Source organism: Rhinolophus sinicus, chromosome 16 (genome assembly GCF_057876585.1).
Source record: "Rhinolophus sinicus isolate RSI-liver-muscle chromosome 16, RSI-T2T, whole genome shotgun sequence".
Lineage (NCBI taxonomy): Eukaryota > Metazoa > Chordata > Mammalia > Chiroptera > Rhinolophidae > Rhinolophus > Rhinolophus sinicus.
The window spans coordinates 74,372,796-74,393,733 of record NC_142516.1 but is presented as its reverse complement, the minus strand read 5'-3'; the positions used below and the strand labels follow the sequence as shown (position 1 = coordinate 74,393,733).

The following is a 20,938-nucleotide window of genomic DNA, read 5'->3' as shown; positions in this document are numbered from 1 at the left end:
GCTTTCTCTAGGAATTCCATTTTACATAAATTATGGCAGGCTGCTAGTGTTCACATTTTATTAGTTTGAGTAAAGTGTACATCCTTTCACCATCCTTCATTTATAATGTAACTTTTTCAAATATTTTCTCTCCGCATACTAATAACTGTATCAATCTGAATGTTGCTTCTGCCATAAACCAGTTTTGAAAACGTAAGACAAGGAATACCTGTTGCCTATACAGTAGTCCCCCCATATCCATGGTTTTGCTTTCCATGGTTTCACTTACTGAGGTCCGAAAAGATTAAATTGAAAATTCCTGAAATAAATAATTCATTATTTTTAAATTGTACATCATCCTCAATAGCATGATGAAATCTAGACTGTTTCACGTGGGACATAAGTCATTCCTTTGTCTAGTGTCTCCACACTGTGTATGCTACCGTCAGTCCCTTAGTAGGCATCTCGGTTCTTAGACCTACTGTCAGAGTGTTGCAGTGCTTCTGTTCAAGTAACCGTTATTTCACTTCATAATGACCCCTACGCACGATAGTAGTAGTGCTGGCAATTCGGATATGCCACAGAGAATCCGTAAAGTGCTTCCTTTCAGTGGAAAGGTAAATGTACTTGACTTAATGAGAAAAAAAAAATTATATTGAAGTCACTCTACAGTAAGATGTATAGTAAGAACAAATCTTCTATCTGTGAAATTGTGGAGGAGGAAAAAGAAATTTGTGCTAGTTTCCTTGGAGAGAGAGACCACATTCACATAACTTTAATTACAGTATATTGTTATAGTTGTTCTATTTTATTATTAGATATTGTTGTTAATCTGTTTCTGTGCCTAAATTATAAATTACACTTTATCATGGGTAAGTATGTATAGAAAGAAGCTAGTAGATACAGTGTTTGGTACTGTCCGCAGTTTCAGGGATCCTCTGGGGGTTGCTCGAATGTATCTTCCATGGATAAGAGGGGACTGCGATACCTATATTTTTCACCCCTTCTCTTGTGCTTTTTTCCTCCTGATAGTTCAGGGACGTGAATATTTACAATCTGTCTAGACAATTTTTGTAGCCATTCTTCAGGGTATACCTGCTGGTGACAAATTGTCTAAATTTTGCTTCATCTGAGAATGTCTTGAATTATACTTTATTCCTGAGAATATTTTCACTACATATTGAATTTTGGGTAAACAGTTTCTTGCACTTGAATAATTGTGCCACTTTCTTACAGCCTTTATGGATTCTCGTGAGATATCACTGTTGTTCCAATTGTTTCCCCCCTATAGGTAATGTTCCTTTGTTTTGCTGCTTTCACAAGTGGTTTTTTTTCCCCCTTTGTTTTCAGATGTCTGACTCTTTTGTGTCTGCGTGTAGAGTTATTTGTTTTTCTTTGTTGGTGTTTCCTCATTAAATAGTCCGTCTATGTTTTTGATTGTCTAGCTCTGACAGCTGATAAACCTCATGTCCTCAGTCCTCTGTGCTCCACATCTGGGCAAGATAATCATAAACTCTACTCCTTTCTTGTGTGGCATCAATGAGGCCGTTCAAACCTCACAATGTGGTCTCACAGCACCCATTGTAGTACATCATGGACATACTGACCCAAGAAAGGTAATGAAATTACATGTCTAACACGCTTCATTAGCTTGACAAATGGAACTCAGTGAACCCACCCCTCAGTTATGCCATTGCACACAATCTTTGTAGGCGAGATCTTAACCACATCCAACTTTCCTCAGGAGCACAGATAGGATTATTACATTGATGACATGCTCCTCTGCGGAGATGCATTTGACACAGTCATTCAGGACATATAGATACTCAAAAAAGAGCTCACAAAACGTAATGGGCCATTGTCCCACCCTTAGTACAAAGCCGCACCACCTCAGTTAAATTCCTGGGAATTATTTGGTCAGTTGAGGGACTGATCTATCCTGATTCATAAAACAGCTCTTGGCACTCTCCACGCCCTCAATGTTATAAATACCTTTAGATTTTTTTATTTTTTTTTTTGGAGGTTCTGATGACAACATATTCCCTTAAAGAAATTTTATAATGTAGTCATAAATCATCCACTTTCAGTGGTGTTTCGTGACCAAACACTCTAAAATCTGTCTAAACTGTAATGAAAGAGGCAATCTTGTCCCTGAGAGACTCTTGCTGTACAGGCTTTAGGAACCTCTTTTTATGCCTCTTGGACTTTCTGGATCACCCATGCTTCCCATAAAATGCCCATGAGCTTCTGATGCAGGAAAGTGCCTCTGTTACCGTGTTACATGCCATTAGAGTAGCATTTGTGTACTGCACACTTTTCTTTCCTGGAAATAGATACTCAAACAGGTACTGAGTCTGTGACTCTCAGTACCCAGCTGTACAGTGTGCCTAGTGTCCTAGAAGCAGTGTCCCTCAACCTCAGGATGGCCAGTGAGACCTCCTGGCTGAAGCGGAAGTGGTATTTACAGGATAGATACAACATGATCTCTCTGGCTCATCCCACATGCAGGAGGAGCTGACCTGGCCTGACCTCAGTCCCTTGCTAGATGGTGCAGTGCTGGAGGAGGTCATCCTTATTCCAGACCCCTTGACACCCCCCAGGGAACTTCTTGAGATGAACTGAGTATACAGCACGAGTTCCTAAATTTTGCAGATGACAGTGCCACTGTGTCATATAATGGAACTCCTGGAAGGTGGCTGCTTTTCCTCCTTTCACTGGGATTTCTATGATAAATATTGGACCCAAAGTAGTACAATTGGCCAAAGTTCAAGCACTCATCTTGGTACTGGAGGATGCACTAGCCAGTATCGGTCCCATCTGCACCATTTTACAGACATTTGGGCCATTGCCAATGAACTGGCTGTCTGGTTCAACCAATGGCAACCACAATTCCTTGTCCAGGTTAGCTGCCTTTGGGGGAAAGAACTCTGGACATCTTGCCTCACCGATGCCCAAACATACAAATCAAGGTTACACATGAGTCTGGCCATACTAAAGCCATAATACAAGGCGTCTTGAAGACACTCCTTTGAAGTGCTAGATGTCATCGATGATGACCAAAGTGCTTTTGTCATTTCTCAAAATACACAATACTGGGCTCTTGAACAAACAACTTTCACTGTCTTTACAACCGCAGGCTGCAGTCCTCATAGGGTGCAATATTAGCTCATCAGTTCAAATCCAATTAAGTGGAACATAGCACCTTTCACTCATCAAATATAAGAGGTGAATGGTAATTGAGTCTGACTCCATTGTTGATGTTTGATTTCTAACAGCCCTCCTTAGAATTCTTGCTGCTATTTTCACGTGTGAATATTGTTTTATTTCTTTGTTTCTAATCTTGATAACTTTTGTTTTTGTTGCCCAGTTGACTCAGTTGGAACCTGTAGTACACTAGTGAATAGAAATGCTGAGAGTGAACGTCCTGTCTTCTACCATTAGTCGGGAAGTTCCAGCATCTGATCATGAACTGTGATGCTAGCTGTGGGTTTTAGATACCCGTTATCACGTTGAGGAAGTTCCATTCTCTTCCTAGTTTGTTGACCATTTTTGTCATGAAAGAGTGTTTTGTCATAATGCTTTTTTTGTGTCTATGAGGATGATCGTGTGGTTCTTAAACGTCTGTTGATGTGGTGAATTACACTGATGGGTTTTTGGATGTTACCCAACCTTTCATAGTTGGGATAAATCCCAAATGGTCAAGCCGTATAATACATTTAGTATGTTTCCAGATTCAGTTTGCTAGTATTTCAGTGGGGATTTTTGCATCTGTTTTCATAAAAGGTATTGGTCTGTAGTTCCTTCTGATGTCTTTATCTGGTTTTGGTATCAGTGTAACACTTGCCTTATTCAATGGGATAGGAAGTATTCTCTTTTCTATTATATGGAAGAGTTTGTGAAGAATTGGTATAATTGTTTCTTTAAATATTTGGTAGAATTTACCCATAAAGCCATGTGGGCACAGGCCTTTCTTTGTGGGTAGTGTTTGGTTACTGATTCAGCCTCTTGTTCTGACTCTATTCAGACTTTCTATTTCTTCTTGAGTTAGTTTCTCTAGTTTGTGTCTTTCCAGGAATTTGTCCCTTTTATCTGAGTTATATACTGCCATACAGTTGTTCACAATATTCCTTTATAATCCTCTTTTATTTCTGTATCGTCAGTAGTAATGTCATCTCTTCCATTTCGGATTTTAATAATTTGAGTCTTCTCTCTTTATTCTCTAGTTGAGCTAACTAAAGATTTGTCAGTTGATTTTCTATTCTTTGTTTTATGAATTTCTTTTTTTTTTTTTTTTTTAATTTATTGAGGTGACAATTGTTAGTAAAATTACATAGATTTCAGGTGTACAATTCTGTATTACATCATCTATAAATCCCACTGTGTGTTCATCACCCAGAGTCAGTTCTCCTTCCATCACCATATATTCGATCCCCCTTACCCTCAACTCCCACCCCCCACCCCCCAACCCCTTACCCTCTGGCAACCACCAAACCATTGTCTGTGTCTATGAGTTTCTGTTTCTCATTTGTTTGTCTTGTTCTTTTGTTGCTTTTGGTTTATATACCACATATCAGTGAAATCACATGGTTCTCTGCTTTTTCTGTCTGACTTATTTCGCTCAGCATTACACTCTCAAGGTCCATCCATGTTGTCACAAATGTTCCTATATCATCTTTTCTTACCGCCGACTAGTATTCCATTGTGTATATATACCACAACTTCTTCATCCATTCATCTATCGAAGGACATTTTGGTTGTTTCCATGTCTTGGCCACCGTAAACAAAGCTGCAATGAACATTGGAGCACACGTGTCTTTATCTCTAAATGTTTTCAGATTTTTTTGGTAGATACCCAGGAGAGGGATTGCTGGGTCATATGGCAATTCTATTCGTAATTTTTTGAGGAACCTCCACACCGCCTTCCATAACGGCTGCATCAGTCTGCATTCCCACCAGCAGTGTATGAGGGTTCCTTTTTCTCCACAGCCTCTCCAACATTTGTTACTATTTGTCTTGTTGATGATAGCCATTCTGACTGGGGTGAGGTGATATCTCATTGTGGTTTTGATTTGCATTTCTCTGATGATTAGTGATGTTGAGCATTTTTTCATATGTCTATTTGCCATTTGTATGTCCTCTTTGGAGAAATGTCTCTTCAAGTCCTCTGCCCATTTTTCAATTGGGTTGTTTGTTTTATTGTTGTTGAGTTGCATGAGTTCCTTGTATATTCTGGATACTAGCCCCTTATCGGAGGCACTGTTTGCAAAAATCTTCTCCCATTCAGTTGGTGGCCTCTTTATTTTGTCAATGGTTTCTTTTGCTGTGCAGAAGCTTTTAAGTTTCATATAGTCCCATTCGTTTATTTTAGCTTTTACTTCCATTGCCTTTGGAGTCAAATTCATAAAATGCTCTTTGAACCCAAGATCCATAAGTTTAGTACCTATGTTTTCTTCTATGCAGTTTATTGTGTCAGGTCTTATGCCTAAGTCTTTGATCCATTTTGAATTAACTTTGGTACATGGTGACAAATAGCAGTCCAGTTTCATTCTTTTGCACATGGCTATCCAATTCTCCCAGCACCATTTATTGAAGAGGCTGTCTTTGCTCCATTGTATGTTTTTAGCTTCTTTGTCAAAAATTATCTGTCCATATTTATGTGGTTTTATTTCTGGGTTCTCAATTCTATTCCATTGGTCTATGTGTCTGTTTTTCTGCCAATACCATGCTGTTTTGATTATTGTGGCCCTGTAGTACAAGCCAAAGTCAGGAAGTGTGATACCTCCATGATAGTTCTTTTTTCTTAAGATTGCTTTGGCTATTCGGGGTCTTTTGTGGTTCCAAACAAATCTGATGATTTTTTGTTCTATTTCTTTAAAATATGCCATTGGGATTTTGATGGGGATTGCATTGAATCTGTATATTGCTTTGGGTAATATGGCCATTTTAACTATGTTGATTCTTCCAATCCATGAGCACGGAATGTCTTTCCATTTCTTTGTGTCTTCTTCAATTTCTTTCAAAAAAGTCTTATAGTTTTCAGCATATAGGTCTTTCACATCCTTGGTTAAGTTTATTCCTAGGTATTTTATTCTTTTTGTTGCAATTGCAAAAGGAATTGTTTTTTGTATTTCTTTTTCTGAGATTTCATTGTTGGTATATAGGAAGGCAATGGACTTTTGTGCATTGATTTTGTAGCCGGCAACTTTACTGTATTCTTTGATTGTTTCTAATAGCTTTTTGGTGGAGTCTTTAGGGTTTTCTATATATAGCATCATGTCATCTGCAAAGAGTGATAATTTAACTTCTTCATTCCCAATTTGGATGCCTTTTATTTCTTTCTCTTGCCTGATTGCCCTGGCAAGGACTTCCAACACGATGTTGAAAAGCAGAGGTGATAGGGGACATCCCTGTCGTGTTCCTGAACGTAGAGCAAAGGGCTTCAGTTTTTCTCCATTAATTATGAGATTAGCAGAGGGCTTGTCATATATGGCCTTTATTATTTTAAGGTATTTTCCTTCTATACCTATTTTATTAAGTGTTTTAATCATAAATGGTTGTTGTATCTTGTGAAATGCTTTTTCTGCATCAATTGGTATAATCATATGATTTTTGTCCTTTATTTTGTTTATATGATGTATCACATTGATGGATTTGCGTATGTTGAACCATCCTTGTGCCCCAGGGATGAACCCCACTTGGTCGTGATGAATAATCTTTTTAATGCATTGTTGTATTCGATTTGCTAGAATTTTATTTAGGATTTTTGCATCGGTATTCATCAGAGATATTAGTCTGTAGTTTTCTTTTTTTGTGCTGTCCTTACCAGGTTTTGGTATCAGGGTAATGTTGGCCTCATAAAATGAGTTGGGGAGTACTGCTTCTTCTTCAATTTTTTGGAAGAGTTTGTGCAGAATTGGTATTAGATCCTCTTTGAAGGTTTGGTATAATTCACTAGTGAAGCCATCTGGTCCTGGACTTTTGCTTTTGGGAAAGTTTTGGATGACCTATTCAATTTCGTTACTGGTGATCGGTCTGTTTAGATTTTCCAGTTCTTCATGGTTCAGCCTTGGAAGGCTATATGTTTCTAAGAACTTATCCATTTCTTCTAGGTTGTTGAATTTGGTGACATATAGTCCTTCATAGTATTCTTGGATGATCCTTTGTATTTCTGTGGTGTCCGTGATAACTTCCCCTTTTACGTTTCTGATTTTGTTGATCAGTGTCTTCTCTCTTTTTATCTTAGTAAGTCTAGCCAAGGGTTTGTCAATTTTGTTAATCTTCTCAAAGAACCAGCTCTTTGTCACATTAATTTTTTCTATTGTCTTTTTGTTCTCTATTTCATTAAGTTCTGCTCTAATTTTTGTTATTTCCTTTCTTCTGCTGACCTTGGGTTTTACTTGTTCTTCTTTTTCTAGTTCTTTAAGGTGTAACATGAGGTTATTTATTTGGGAGTTTTCTTGTTTCTTGAGATAGGCCTGTAATGAGATAAATTTCCCTCTTAAAACTGCTTTCGCTGCATCCCAAAAATTTTGGTAGGATGTATTTTCATTGTCATTTGTTTCTATATATCTTTTGATCTCTCCTTTAATTTCTTCTTTGACCCAGTCCTTCTTTAAAAGTATGTTGTTTAGTCTCCATGTATTTGTGTTTTTCCCCGCTTTCTTTTTACAGTTGATATCCAATTTCAAAGCCTTGTGATCAGAGAATATGCATGGTATGATTTCCATCTTTTTAAATTTGTTGAGACTGATTTTATGTCCCAATATATGGTCTATCCTTGAGAACGTTCCATGTACACTAGAAAAGAATGTATAGTCTGATGTTTTAGGATGAAGTGCTCTATAAATGTCAATTATGTCCATTTCATCTAGTGTGTCATTTAGGGCTACTATTTCGTTATTTATTTTCTGTTTGGATGATCTATCCATAGCTGTCAATGATGTATTTAAGTCCCCTAGTATAATTGTGTTTTGGTCAATTTCTCCCTTGTGTTCTGTTAGTAGTTGCTTGGTGTATTTCGGTGCTCCCTGATTGGGGGCATAAATATTGATGACTGTTATGTCTTCTTGTTGTACAGTCCCCTTCACCATTATGAAATGTCCATCTTTGTCTCTTGTTATCTTTTTCACCTTGAAGTCTGTTTCATCTGATATCATTATGGCTACACCTGATTTTCTCTGGGCACCATTTGCTTGGAGTGTCAATTTCCACCCTTTCACTTTGAGTCTGTGCTTGTCCTTGTAGCTGAGATGTGTCTCTTGGAGACAGCATATGGTTGGGTTTAGTTTTTTGATCCAATCTGCTACTCTGTGCCTTTTTATTGGTGAGTTCAGTCCATTTACATTTAGGGTGATTATTGATATGTGAGGATTTCCTGTCATTCTATCTTTAGTTTTCTGGTAAGGCTGTGTCTCCATTGTTTCTTTGCCTTTTTGCTGTTGTCTATTATTTCTGTGTGGTGGTATTCTCTGATGTATCCGTCTGTTTCTTCCATTATTACAGAATGTATTTCAGTTCTGGATTTTTTTTGAGTGGTTACCCTTAAGTTTATGTAAAAGTATGTTTGACATTTTGAGTATTCCGTTATCTTCAGCACGCTTACTTTCTCCATTTCCGTATTCCGGTTCCGGCCTTTACTCTCCCCCTTTTTGAGTTTTGGTTGCCACAAATTGTCCCTGTTGATGGTGGTCGAATAGCCTCCTTTAGTATTTCTTGTAGTGCAGGTCGTGTATTAGAAAATTCCCTCAGCTTCTGTATGTCTGGGAAGGTCTTTATTCCTCCTTCATGTCTAAAGGATATCTTTGCTGGATATATTATTCTTGGCGATGATTTCTCTCTTTCAATAGTTTGAATATTTGGTTCCACTCCCTCCTGGCTTGTAGAGTTTCTGCTGAAAAATCTGATGATAATCTAATGGGCTTTCCTTTGTAAGTTACCGTCTTCTTTTCCCTGGCTGCCTTGAGGATTCTTTCTTTGTCGTTGATTTTAGACAGCTTCAATACAATGTGCCTTGGAGAAGGCCTGTTGGGATTGAGGTAACTAGGTGTTCTATTTGCTTCTTGGATTCGAGGGTCCAGTTCTGTCCACAAATTTGGGAAGTTCTCATCGACAATTTGTTTGAATATATTCTCTGTTCCCTTCTCTCTTTCTTCTCCTTCTGGTATGCCCTTTATTCTTATATTGCTCTTTCTGATGGAGTCTGAAAGTTCTTGTAGAGTTCTTTCATTTCTTTTAAGTCTCAAGTCTCTTTCTTCTTCTATCTATGTCATTTCCAGTTTTCTATCTTCGATGTCACTGATTCTTTCCTCCATCTGGTCAACTCTACTACCTAAGCTGGTTATTTCATTCTTAATTTCTTCTATTGAGTTCTTAATCTCCAGAAATTCTATTTGGTTCTTTTTTAAAATTTCAATCTCTTTCGTAAAATGCTCATGCTGTTCTTTAATTGAGTTTCTGAGTTCATTTAACTGCCTTTCTGTGTTTTCTTGTATCTCGTTGAGTTTTTTCAGAACTGTAGTCTTGAATTCTCTGTCATTTAAGTAACATATTTCTGTATCTTTAAGTGTCTTTTCTGGAGATTTTTCACTTTCTTTCTGAGCTATCTTGTTGCCTTGGTTATTCATGGCGATTACTGGTTTACTATTTCTCTTCCTAGACATCTACAGGAGTGACTTCTGCAACAAGTTGATAGGAAGAGGTCTTTCTTTTGTTTTCCAGTACTTGTTGGAAGAACGTTTTACTTTTTCTCCGACTGCAGGCTTTTATTACTTTTTTTTTTCCTCTCTCACAAGGTAGTGCTATGTTTTCTCTGCACTATTCCAGCTTCTCACACACTGGGGGGATTCCCTGGGAGACGGGCTTCTCCTCTGTTAATAGTTCGTCTAGGTCACAGGGCGCAGTGTCCCGGTGGGTATGCGGAGAGCTTTTGATGTTCCAAAGCTCTTCCAGCTCCTGATTCAGAGCCCGTATGTTTCAGCAGTTCTGTTTACTCCTGCAGGGATCCGCCCAGATAGGTAGGGCCAGGGGCGGGGTGAGCTGTGAGAGGTGGCCCAGAGCAATGGCGGCGACCACCACCACAGCTGGTCCTGCTTCCACAGATCTCTCCCCTTTGCCGGAACTAGTTGGGCTGTGAATTTGTGTTTGTGGGCCACAGTTCTCAAATATAGCAAATTTTCTGTTGTTTTGATCTGACACTGCTACTGTTTCGCTTCTAGCACCGGGCAGGTGGGGGCGGGGCGAGCTCTGGGAGGGGAGGGAGGGGGCGGCTAGTCTCAGTGCCTAAGGCTCCGTTCTCTGCTCGGCGTGCGGGCTTAAACCACCGTTTTCAGCCTTTTTCCCTCAGTCTTTTCTCCGAGGTCTCTGCCGTGAGCGTTGGGTTCAGCCGTGTTATATGCTGTCCCCTCAGCCTTGTGGAGCCCTCGTGGATCCCTAGCAGTTCGATCTCCCGCAGCTGCGGTAGTTTCGGGAAGCAGCGAGCTTGGCGCACTGAGCTGGGTCTGAGTCCTGCGCCCTCGCGGCTCAGTCTCCGCGCACTTCTCACTCTCCTCCTCCCCCCACTCACACGCGAATCTCCCACCTGTAGGTGATTTCAGTCGGTAGTGGGCCTCTTCGTCTTGCCTGTCTGCTGTGCAGGGAGTCCTTTGTGGAGTTTTTGTTGTTCGATGTTTTGTAAATTCCAGGGGAGCTTTACAGAGGCTCACCTCACTCCGCCATTTTTCCGGAACTCCTCTGTTTTATGAATTTCTAACCAATCTTTATTGTTTGTTTCCTGTGCTTCTTTGGGTTTAGTTTGCTCTTGGTTTTTTTTACATGAAAATGGAAGTATTAGGTTGTTGATTTGAAATCTTCTTTCTTAATATACTTGACCCTTGAACAACATGAGTTTGAACTGCACAGGTCCACTTATGCATGGATTTTATTTCAAGAAATACACAGTCTGGCCTGCACATCCCTGGGTTTTGCATTTGCAGAGTCATCCAACTGTGGATTGAAAACAGTATTTTTATATCTGATTGTTAATCCATGGATGTGGAGGGCTAACTAGATGCATTTTTTTATATTATTTTATATAAGTTACTTGAGTAGCTGTGGATTTTAGTATCCGTGGCATGGAGTCATCCTGAAAGTGTCTCCCACCCCCCCCTCGAATACCTAGTGATAACTGAGTTTTTGGGGAGGCAAAAGTTAATACATGGATTTTGAACTGTGCGTTGGTTGGGGCCCCAAGTCCTGCATTGTCCAATGGTCAACTGTATAGTTGGTCATATCTATAAATTTTCCTCCAAGCACTTTTGCTTCATCCCATAATTTTGTCATTATAAAGTACATTCAATTTCCGTTGTAATTTTCTCTTTGATCCATGAGTTACTGAGGATACTGGTATTCAATTTTTACATTAAATTACTGAAGTTGTTTCTATTCCTGATTTCATTTTGGGGGGTACAGAAAATACACGGTATTACTTCTATACTTTGAAATTTATTGAAGTTTGTTTTGTGATCTAATAAATGGCATGTCTTGTAGACTGTTTTATGTACCTTTCCGAAAAATGTGAATTGTGCTCCTTTTGTGTGGAGTGTGCTGTATATATGTCTTTTAGGTTTAGTTGGCTGATAGTTCTGTCGAAATCGTCTATTTGGTGCCTAGTAGTTAGTCTCTCCATTATTGAAAGTGTGACAGTGAAGTCTCCAACCATTATTTATTTGTCTATTTTTCCTTTAACTTCCTTTAAGTTCATGTATTTTTGGCTCAATTGTTGGTTGTCTATGTGTTTATTATTGTTATAATGTCTTCTTGATAGATTTACCCTTTTGCCTTTATAAATACCTCTTTTTATCTCTAATAACATTTTTTAACTTAAAAATGTATTTTGTTTGATATTAGTATAGCTTTCCTATGGTTTCTGTCTGCATGAAATGTCTTTTTCCATCCTTTTACTTTCAACATCTTTGTATCTTTGAATTTAATGTGTATTTCCTTAGACAGCATGTAGTTGGATGTAGTTGAATCTTGGTTGGTTTTTTTGTTTGTTTGTTTTGTTTTTAAATCTTGTCCGAAAATCTCTGCTTTTTGTCTGGATTGTTTATTTCTTTCACATTTAATGTTAATATTTATATACTTGCATATTTGTCTGCCATTTTGCATTTTGTTTTCTATATGTATCATGTGTTTTTCTCTATTTCTCAACTACTGTTTTGTAGTATGTGAATATTTTGTAATGTAACATTTTGGTTTCTTTAATGATTTTTTTACAACATTTTTTAGAGTTTATTTCCTTAGTTGTTCCTTTAGAGTTTACCATATACACCCGCACTGACCAGAATCTATATCAAGTTTATCTTAACTTAATTTTAGAGATGTATCAACAGGTTACTTCTATGTAGGTTAATTCTTCCTACCCGTCCCCCTGCACACCCCACCTCTGCTTGTGGTATTGTTATATGTTAATTTTTGATACGTTATATATGTTAATATATTATTTTCATTTATCTTCATTTTTTACTGTGCATTTGAGTTACTATTTGCTCTTATTTCCTTAGTCTAATATAGCTTGACTCCCATCTACCTTTTTTAAGGCTTTATTGGGAAATATAAAAATACACGTGTGTGTTAACATTACACACATGTACTCATTATTTTCTACAGTTCCTTTTTAAATCAGCCAAGAGAACTTTCTTCAGGTGGGTCTACTTGCAATAAACATCTGTCAATTTTTGTTCATCTGGAAATATTTTTATTTGGCCTTTATCTTTGAAAGATCATTTCCTTGGATTCTTCCCTGATAGTTCTTTTCTTTGAGTAGTTAAGAGTATATCACCCCACTGCCTTCTGCCCTTTATGGTGTCTGAGGAGGAATCCTACTAAGGATTTTTTGCCTCTCTACTCTGGAAACACAAACTTCCTAGTTATGTTGGTGCTTTCGTGACTTTTCATTCTACTTTTTTTCTGGTAAATCCCTACCCCTAGGTTGTTTCTTTATATGTGTCCACAAATTAGGGACCCTTTTGTTGATCTCCATAATTCTCTTTCTCACTGTAGCTAATAAACGTGGACCTTCATTAGAACTGAATATTATTACTAACAGTTGTCACCCCGATAAAAAAAAAAATAGAATTGAATATTATTTAGGTTTATAATTTAGAGGTTTAAAGAGCTCTCTTTGGAGCATCTGAAAATATTTGTTTTTCACCTCCCCAAAGAAGGGGTCAAGTGAGTGTCGTTTTTGTGCCACTTTTAAACCTGCACCTTCCTTCACATTCAGAATCATCAAAGCCCATGCAGTGAACCTATGTCCTAAATTATTTTCCTTTTACAGGTCATTGCTCTATAGAACCTGAAATGATCTTCAAGTTGGAACAAGTAAACCCATTGTTAGTAGAGGACACATTTCTAAATGGCAGTTATGCAGGTGAGTTTTAGAATACTGATAGAGGATATCCCTTGAAAATTCAATCCAAAATAGGATCAGTTAAACAATGGGCACCTTTGGAAGTTTAGAAATGAGTACATCCAATAAAATGTCTGTATGGAGGGTGTAACATAACGGGTATAATGTAATTGTTTTCATTTTTTCTTTTCAATTAGGCAACACACTATATCATTTATACCTGAGAAATCAAATAATCAACTTATATTTAACCAGTGTAAAGTCAAGTATAGAAGAACATTATAATAGCAACTAAAATGAAAGTTTAAAGCAAGGGAAAACAGAGAGAAGTAATATGCTAATTTGATCATTGGTAGTGTAGTTGGAAAAACTAGGTACTGCCTAATTAATAAATAATTAAGAATTATGGAAGATTTATAAATGAGAAATGTAACTACTATAAATGTGCTACTATACATGGCAAAAATACAACCTTTCTCATTATTAGGAGGAAAACACCATTATTAATACAAGGAGAACATACCTATCACGGAAGAGGTCTTTTATTTTTAAACAACGTGAATATTAACGTGTAAATAGCATATCATAAAGTAAGGTAGATGTGTCATGTCAGTGTCAGTGGGTTAAGTCACTTTAGAAAATGGTATGAGATTATAAGAAAGACATGCGTAAAAATAATTTTGAATGTTTAAAATATGAAACGCTTAATATTCAGACAATATACATAAAGTCATTCAGGCTTAATTCATATAACTATTGGACAAAGTTTTGATTCACATTAAGATTCATACAGTATTTCAAAGGATCCTTTAATAAAGCTAAAGAAGATAATTTGAAAAGGAGATGCAGAGGCTGCAGATACCTGTGTGCCAATTAAATTATCATGAAAGTGGATTAAAAACTGCAAGAGATACAAGGAGAAACAGCCAGCATTAGATATAACGGACTTATATATACTACTCTGGTTTCATACAAGCTGTAATGGACAACAACTGAGATTCTAGAACACGAGTTGGTAAATTACGTTCCTTGAGCTAAATCCAGCTAGTTACATGTTTTTGAAATAACAATTTTTTTAGTCATTTGTTTGCATATTAATTATGGCTGGTTTTGTGATACAACAGAATGGCTGAATAGTTGTGAGCGAGATCATATGGCCTGTAATGACTAAAATATTCCCCATCAGACTGTGCATAAAAAATTTGTTGACCCCTGCTCTAGATACTAATAGCATATTTTATGACAAACCAATATATTAATACGTGTTTCTTTCATCTCTGTACTCTGAAAATATAGTATAAACTTTCTCTGAAAATTCAATTATGTAACAAAACAAATATATTTTGAGTTAAAAGAAAACTTCATTAAATAAGTTTGTATAGTTAATGTAACATAATTCAATAAACCTAGAAATTATAGATAGTACGAGAAAAAATACCCCAATTGAAAATTAAGAATACATACATAGTTTTGAGAAATGTGTTTGATCAAAGGGTATATCAAAATTATAAAAGTATAAAATGTATTTATGAACCTGTGTCCAGAGGTCTCTAGGAACTCAGTAAAGCTGCTGTATAAGAGCCTAGTTTATTATAGCCACACGGTATAGATAAAATCAGCAAACGTAAGTTTCGGATGGCAGAATCCAACAGAGACTCAATGCAAACTTCTTGTTTTCTTCTGCCCGTGGAGTTGTGTGGAAAATGCTTAATTCTGCCAGCAGCGATGTATGACAGCATACGTGAAGTATTCTCAAGCAGAGAAATTTAGCCAAGCTTTGGTGTCCAAGGTTCTTAATAGGGGTCCGTCATGTAGGGCCAGAATACCTGCATGACTGACCTTATTTACTCGGGGTGTAGCCCCTCCAGTGAGGTCCAAGGCCCCAACCATAAGTCCTAGTGTGAGCCTGAACTGTCTGGTGTGGCCCCAGTCCCAGGTATGTAAAGACACTCTCAGCGGGCAGGCTGTTCCCTGGGCTTACAATTTATCCCCCAAGAATTGGTCAGAGGACAGTAATTTCTTTGAAATGTGCAGGATATGAAAACTGCAAACGGAGTCAGTTAACCCTTTCCTGCACACAATGTTTCGTGTATGGGTATAGCATTGCTTAATAGAAAGTTGGGAGAACAACTTTAACCGAAACAGAAGTTATTACTTTAAATATATATATATATATATATATGAATAAAATTGGAAAGCTGTCATGGTATAAATTAAATGCATTGCAAACCATGGTTTGTGGAATAAAAAGATTTAAATAAAATGCATTCAATAGCTATCCTATGCTGGAAAAAGGACACGAAGCATTGTATAAGAACTTACAGTGTAAGTGTACTTAGAAGTACAGCTGGACAAATATGGAAATTTTGAAAAACTTAGCAACATGAAATAAAACTGAAGTGAGTGGATATATCATGTTCATAGATTGGATATTACAAAATTCTACTTCTCACCCATGTGTATAAACATACTTGAAAAATAGGATAGTGTGGGATCTTTCTAACTGGTAGTAAAGATACATTGTAAATCTGTTGTAACTGGTACAGAATGGTACTGGCATGGGAATAATTATAGACCTTTGAAACAAAGTACAGAGCCCAGAAAGAACTGTGTGCTACAATGACTACTGATTTATGAACAGGGTGACAGTGCAAAAAGCTCCAAAGCCATGTATATGAAAACGCATTGTGCCCCAGCTTTATACCCTACCACAAAACTCAGTTTGGGGTGGATTTATACGAAAGGGATTTATGTATATTTGCTTTGGTTTCCATGTTCTAACCGTTAGGAAGGGACAGAGTAATGAGTGGGAGGTGCTTGCTTCATACATTCCTCACAAATGAGTTATTTCTATGAAGAATTCAGATCTTGTCATCACTTTCTAACTATGTCCTTCCAGGACGCCCTATTTATAGCGGCTCTCTTCTTGTCCAGCAGTCAGTCCATCTATACCCATTTTTTATTCCCCGCTAAGCACTCATCAGCTCCCCTTCTAAAATCATATTTAAAAATCTCCACTTATGTGTCTTATTGAAAATTTCAGAGGCCTACTCCTCCCTCCCATACATTGTCTGCTGCCTGTGTTGGTACTAATCATGATTCCGGAGCTTAGTCCCTACTTGGAATTGATCCTACTTTTGTCTGTGCTTCCCTGAGTTGCTTGCTCACATGTCGCTGGCCTGGTATAACCTTGTATCCCTAGTACCTCAATCACAATAAGGAATAGGAATAGGCATACAGTGGATATTTGTGAGTGAATAAAGTTTGAGTCCTAGTCTCTTTCTCCTCCAAATTTGTGTCTCTGAGCTCTTCTTCCTGTGCAGTAACTGCCTCCGTAATTGTGCCGTCCTTTCCTGTAATTTAAACCTTTTTGCCTCATCCTGATGTCCTCATCCCACCTTTAGGGCAGCTGTACCTCAGTGTTATGCTATCTTTATTCTCAGAAGAACCAAATGAAGATGAAATTTTTCTCTCACAACTCAGAAATCCTTATTTTTCCACTTCTGGCATAGTTATTTTGTTCTACGACCTACTCTCATAACACAACCATGAAATCATTTGAAAGTGCTGATTGCTCATCTCGGTCATCCTCACACTGATCCTTCATTTTAGTTTTTCTTTGTACTCAGTCTTTTCATATTCTCACTGTCTTCATAACATTCCCCACAACTAGAGTCTTGCACTTTACTGCCTTGGTTATTCTTATTTGTAATTAGAGTTCGTTTTTAAATAATGCATCCAACTCACCTTGCTCTGGATTCGCAAAATAACGTATGGCTTACAGAACGTAGGGTTTATGTGTGACTTAATATATGAAATTTAAATTACTGTTATATTAATGACTGTCCAATATGAACCCCTGTTGCATCATCAAATGCATTTATGTTGCCTACTTTGTTGCCAGAGCTTATCTGATCCAGTTTCCTAAGTGTCACCAATCCTCTTGACATTCTTCCCTACATCACACTTTCCATCATTGTATGCTTTTTCTGTTCTTAAATTCATTAAATTTCTTAGCATGCCTGGCCACAGGGAAGGGCTCTTATCTTTTTTGAATTACTACACTAAGTTTTGGCTAACATTCCTACTTCTGCTAAATAATCATGGGATATTTTAGCCTACTTAAGTTTATGCTTTTTGTAAATCTCCCAAATCTGGCTGTTTTACATGAAAATGTGACTTCACATACTCTGTGTCAGATATCATACAGTTCTTGAAAGAGCATTTTTCCTCTCCTGGAAATCCACTAAAAAGAATCACTCTGCTTTATTCATCCATGCTCACATAACTAATACAAATAAATACTGTATACTTACATTGAGTATTACCTCCAAAGGTAGAGGAAAGGTATTTCATATTGATTCACTTTGAAAGCACTATCCCAACTGCCAATGCCCAAGGCAAGTTGCTGTCCCCCCATCAATTATTTATAATTAACATGTAATTCATTATTCAGTTACATATAATTCTTGTTCTGCTGTATTTTGGGTTGCCAGTCTCATGAAATTGTCTGCTCATTGACTGAAAAACTTCTGACACTGCATGTTAATGACCTGAAAGATTTCTAAATCATGTTAGCTCAAAAGCACGTTTGTAAGAGTCTTTTCACTGAAGTGTCAGAAGTTTGAAACAGTTCGTACACCCTCTTTTCCTGAGGTTTTGAGATTTTCCTTTCATGATGACACAAACTATGGCCCAGCTTATAGCAGAACTTTCAGGCAAGCATTAGAGTTAAAAAAAAAAAAAAATCATGTGTAGATGTCAGAATTATGATGGTTGTGGTTAATCATTATAAGTAATCATTTTTAAATAGGAAAAGTTTTTTGTGGGTTCATAATAAGAATAATGTAGTGACAGGAAAATTATTGTTTCTTGATAGGAAAAATATAATAACCCCACTTGTAAAGAAAAGTTTTAGCCATAGTATCTTTAAGAACATCAAAGAAGCCTATTTTCAGAGAAGTCAGTGTTACATTGGATTCATCAAAATGCGTGAACAACATTTTTTAGAGAAAGTTGTTGATACTACAATAAGAATCCTGAGTCATAGTTTACCTAAATAAAATACCCATTAATATACAAGAATATCAAGTAAACAGATTCCATAAGTTTGGAGTAGGGTCTAGAGAAGTGTCATTTTACAAAACTCCATCAGTAAGTCTGTAATACATCCCCAGTTGAAAATGACTGACCTAAAAGATACTAGAGGTTTAAATACGGAAGTAGGGTTTAGGCTAAGTGAACATTTAAGATAATAATTGACAATACTATACTTGTAAATATTATGCAAAGTACTACCAGTACTCTGATAAATAAAGGAAAACTTGATAGATGAGTTAGTTTTATGACCGTTTTGGTAATATTCTTTACATGTACGAATCTAAGGCAAGGTGAACATCTCATCTGATTTTTCCATCTTCCTTTGGAATTCTTATAAGAGTAATACATCAAACACATCTGATTTAGCATTTCTTAACCTTTTTATTTGAAATAAAATAGACTCATAGGAAGTAGCAAACCTAACAAAGATTTTGTGTCCCCTTTCACCAAGTTGCTCCAATGGTGACATCTTAGTAGCCTGTCAAAACACGGAAATTGGTATTGGTACATTACTGTTCATTAGGTTACTACTGATCTTTTTCAGTGCTTACTATTCTTTTAATTTGCATTCCTTTGTGTCTTTGTGTGTGTGTGCACATCTTATAAGCGTATACCTCTATGCAGTTTTATCCCATAAATAGGTTTGTGTAAGTACCACCACAGTTAAGATACAGAACTATTACATTAGCATAACAGAACTCTGTGCTACTTTCTGTATTTATACTTCCCCATCCTTATCCCCCTACGGGTGGTTTGTGTACCTTGGCCACCACTAATCTTCCCTTCATTTCCAAAATTTTGTCATTTCAAGAAAGTTATATAAATGGAATCATATATCATATAACCTTTTCAGATTCACTTTTTTTTTTTTTTTTAACCAGGCATGGTACCGTTGAGGTTTATCCAAATTGTTGCCTGTGTCAGTGATTATTGACCCACTGAAGGGTACTTGGGTTGTTTCTGGTATTTTCCAATTGTAAATATACCTGCGATATATATTTGTGTATAGGTTTTTTGTGAACATAATTTTCATTTTGCTGGGATAAAGTAACTAAAGGATTCAATTCCATGTTCATGTGGTATGTACATGTTTAGTTTTATTAGAAATTGCCACTAATTTTCCATAGAGGCTGTGTTATTTTACATTTCTACCATCAGTGTATGAGAGATCTTTTGTTTTGTTTTGTTTTGTTTGGCAGCATTATCAGCATTTCTTATTATCTCTTGTTTTTTTTAGCTGTACTAATTTTCATGCCAATATCTTGTGCTTCATTTTGAATTTCCTGATGGCTAATAATGTTGGATTACATTTCACGTACTTTTTTGCTATATGTATATCATGTTTATGGAAATACCTGTTCCATCTTTTGCCCGTTTTATCTGCCAGATTTATTTTGCCCGTTTTATTTTGCCAGACTGTAGCATACTTTTCATACTCCTAACAAGGTCTTTCGTTGCACAAACATTTTCAATCTTGATTGAAATCTTGACGTCCAATTAAATACATCTTAAAAAATGGATTGTTTTCTTCTTACGTATAAAACCTCCTCACCAAGCCTTTAGTCTCCAAATTTTTCTCCTTTTTCCTTTCAAAAGTTTTATAGTTTTATGCTTTACTTGTAAATCCATGATGCATCCTGCATTAATATTTGTACATGATGCGTATAGGCCAAAATTCATTATTTTGCCTATGATAGTCCATTTGTTGAAAAGACTGTTGTTTCGTTGAGTTGCTTTTCAACCTTTGTCAAAAATCATTTGGCTGTGTTTGCGCTGGTCAGATTTTTGGTTCTCTTTTCTGTTTCATTGATCTATATTTTTATTTCTCTGTCAATACTACACTCTCTTGATTTCTATAGATGCCTAATAAGTCTTAATATAAGGTAAACTTTATTTTTCTTTAACAAATTGTTATAACTATTGTGGTGTCTCTGCCTTTTCCTGTAAAGTTGAGAACAAGTTTGTCTATAAACAATCTTGTTGGGATTTTCATAGGACTTGTCTTAAATCTATAGAATAATTTTGATAATTGATATCTTTACTAGATTGAGTCTCTCAGTTAGTGACATAGCATGTTTCTCTACTTATTTAGATGTTCTTTGATTTCATTCGTCAGTGTTCGGGATTTTCTTTACACAGATCCTGTTAGTCGCTTTATAGGTTTACCCTTAGGAAATATTTTAAGTTTAGTTTGTAAATAGTTTTTCTTGAAGGATATCTAGAGTATGAATATTGCCAAAGTGGAAGTTCAAGGAAGTCAGGAAAGAATGCTAGTACCAGATTGTTTTTTTCAAATGAACATTTGGAGCAGAAAATAGCCTAGATTAGACTATGATAGAAAATACTGTGGACTTGTGCATTGGAATTATATTAATAGTTTGAACACATAAAATATATATGGGTAATGTGAAACTTATTTTCTATAGAGATATCTCCTAAGTCTTGAATCCTTTTTGGCGTGGGTGGGTTGGG

General features: G+C 36.7%; 1 protein-coding gene across 2 annotated transcripts in view; it reads left to right on the top strand.

The window, feature by feature from the left end:
* Nucleotides 1-20,938, top strand: part of LOC109438089 (uncharacterized) — a 52,857-nt gene that overhangs the window by 13,279 nt on the left and 18,640 nt on the right. For both annotated transcript variants that reach the window (XM_088793311.1, XM_088793310.1), the window contains one exon: nt 13,295-13,387. In XM_088793311.1, the coding sequence (XP_088649437.1) occupies nt 13,295-13,387 (93 nt within the window). The remainder of the gene's footprint in view (nt 1-13,294; nt 13,388-20,938) is intronic.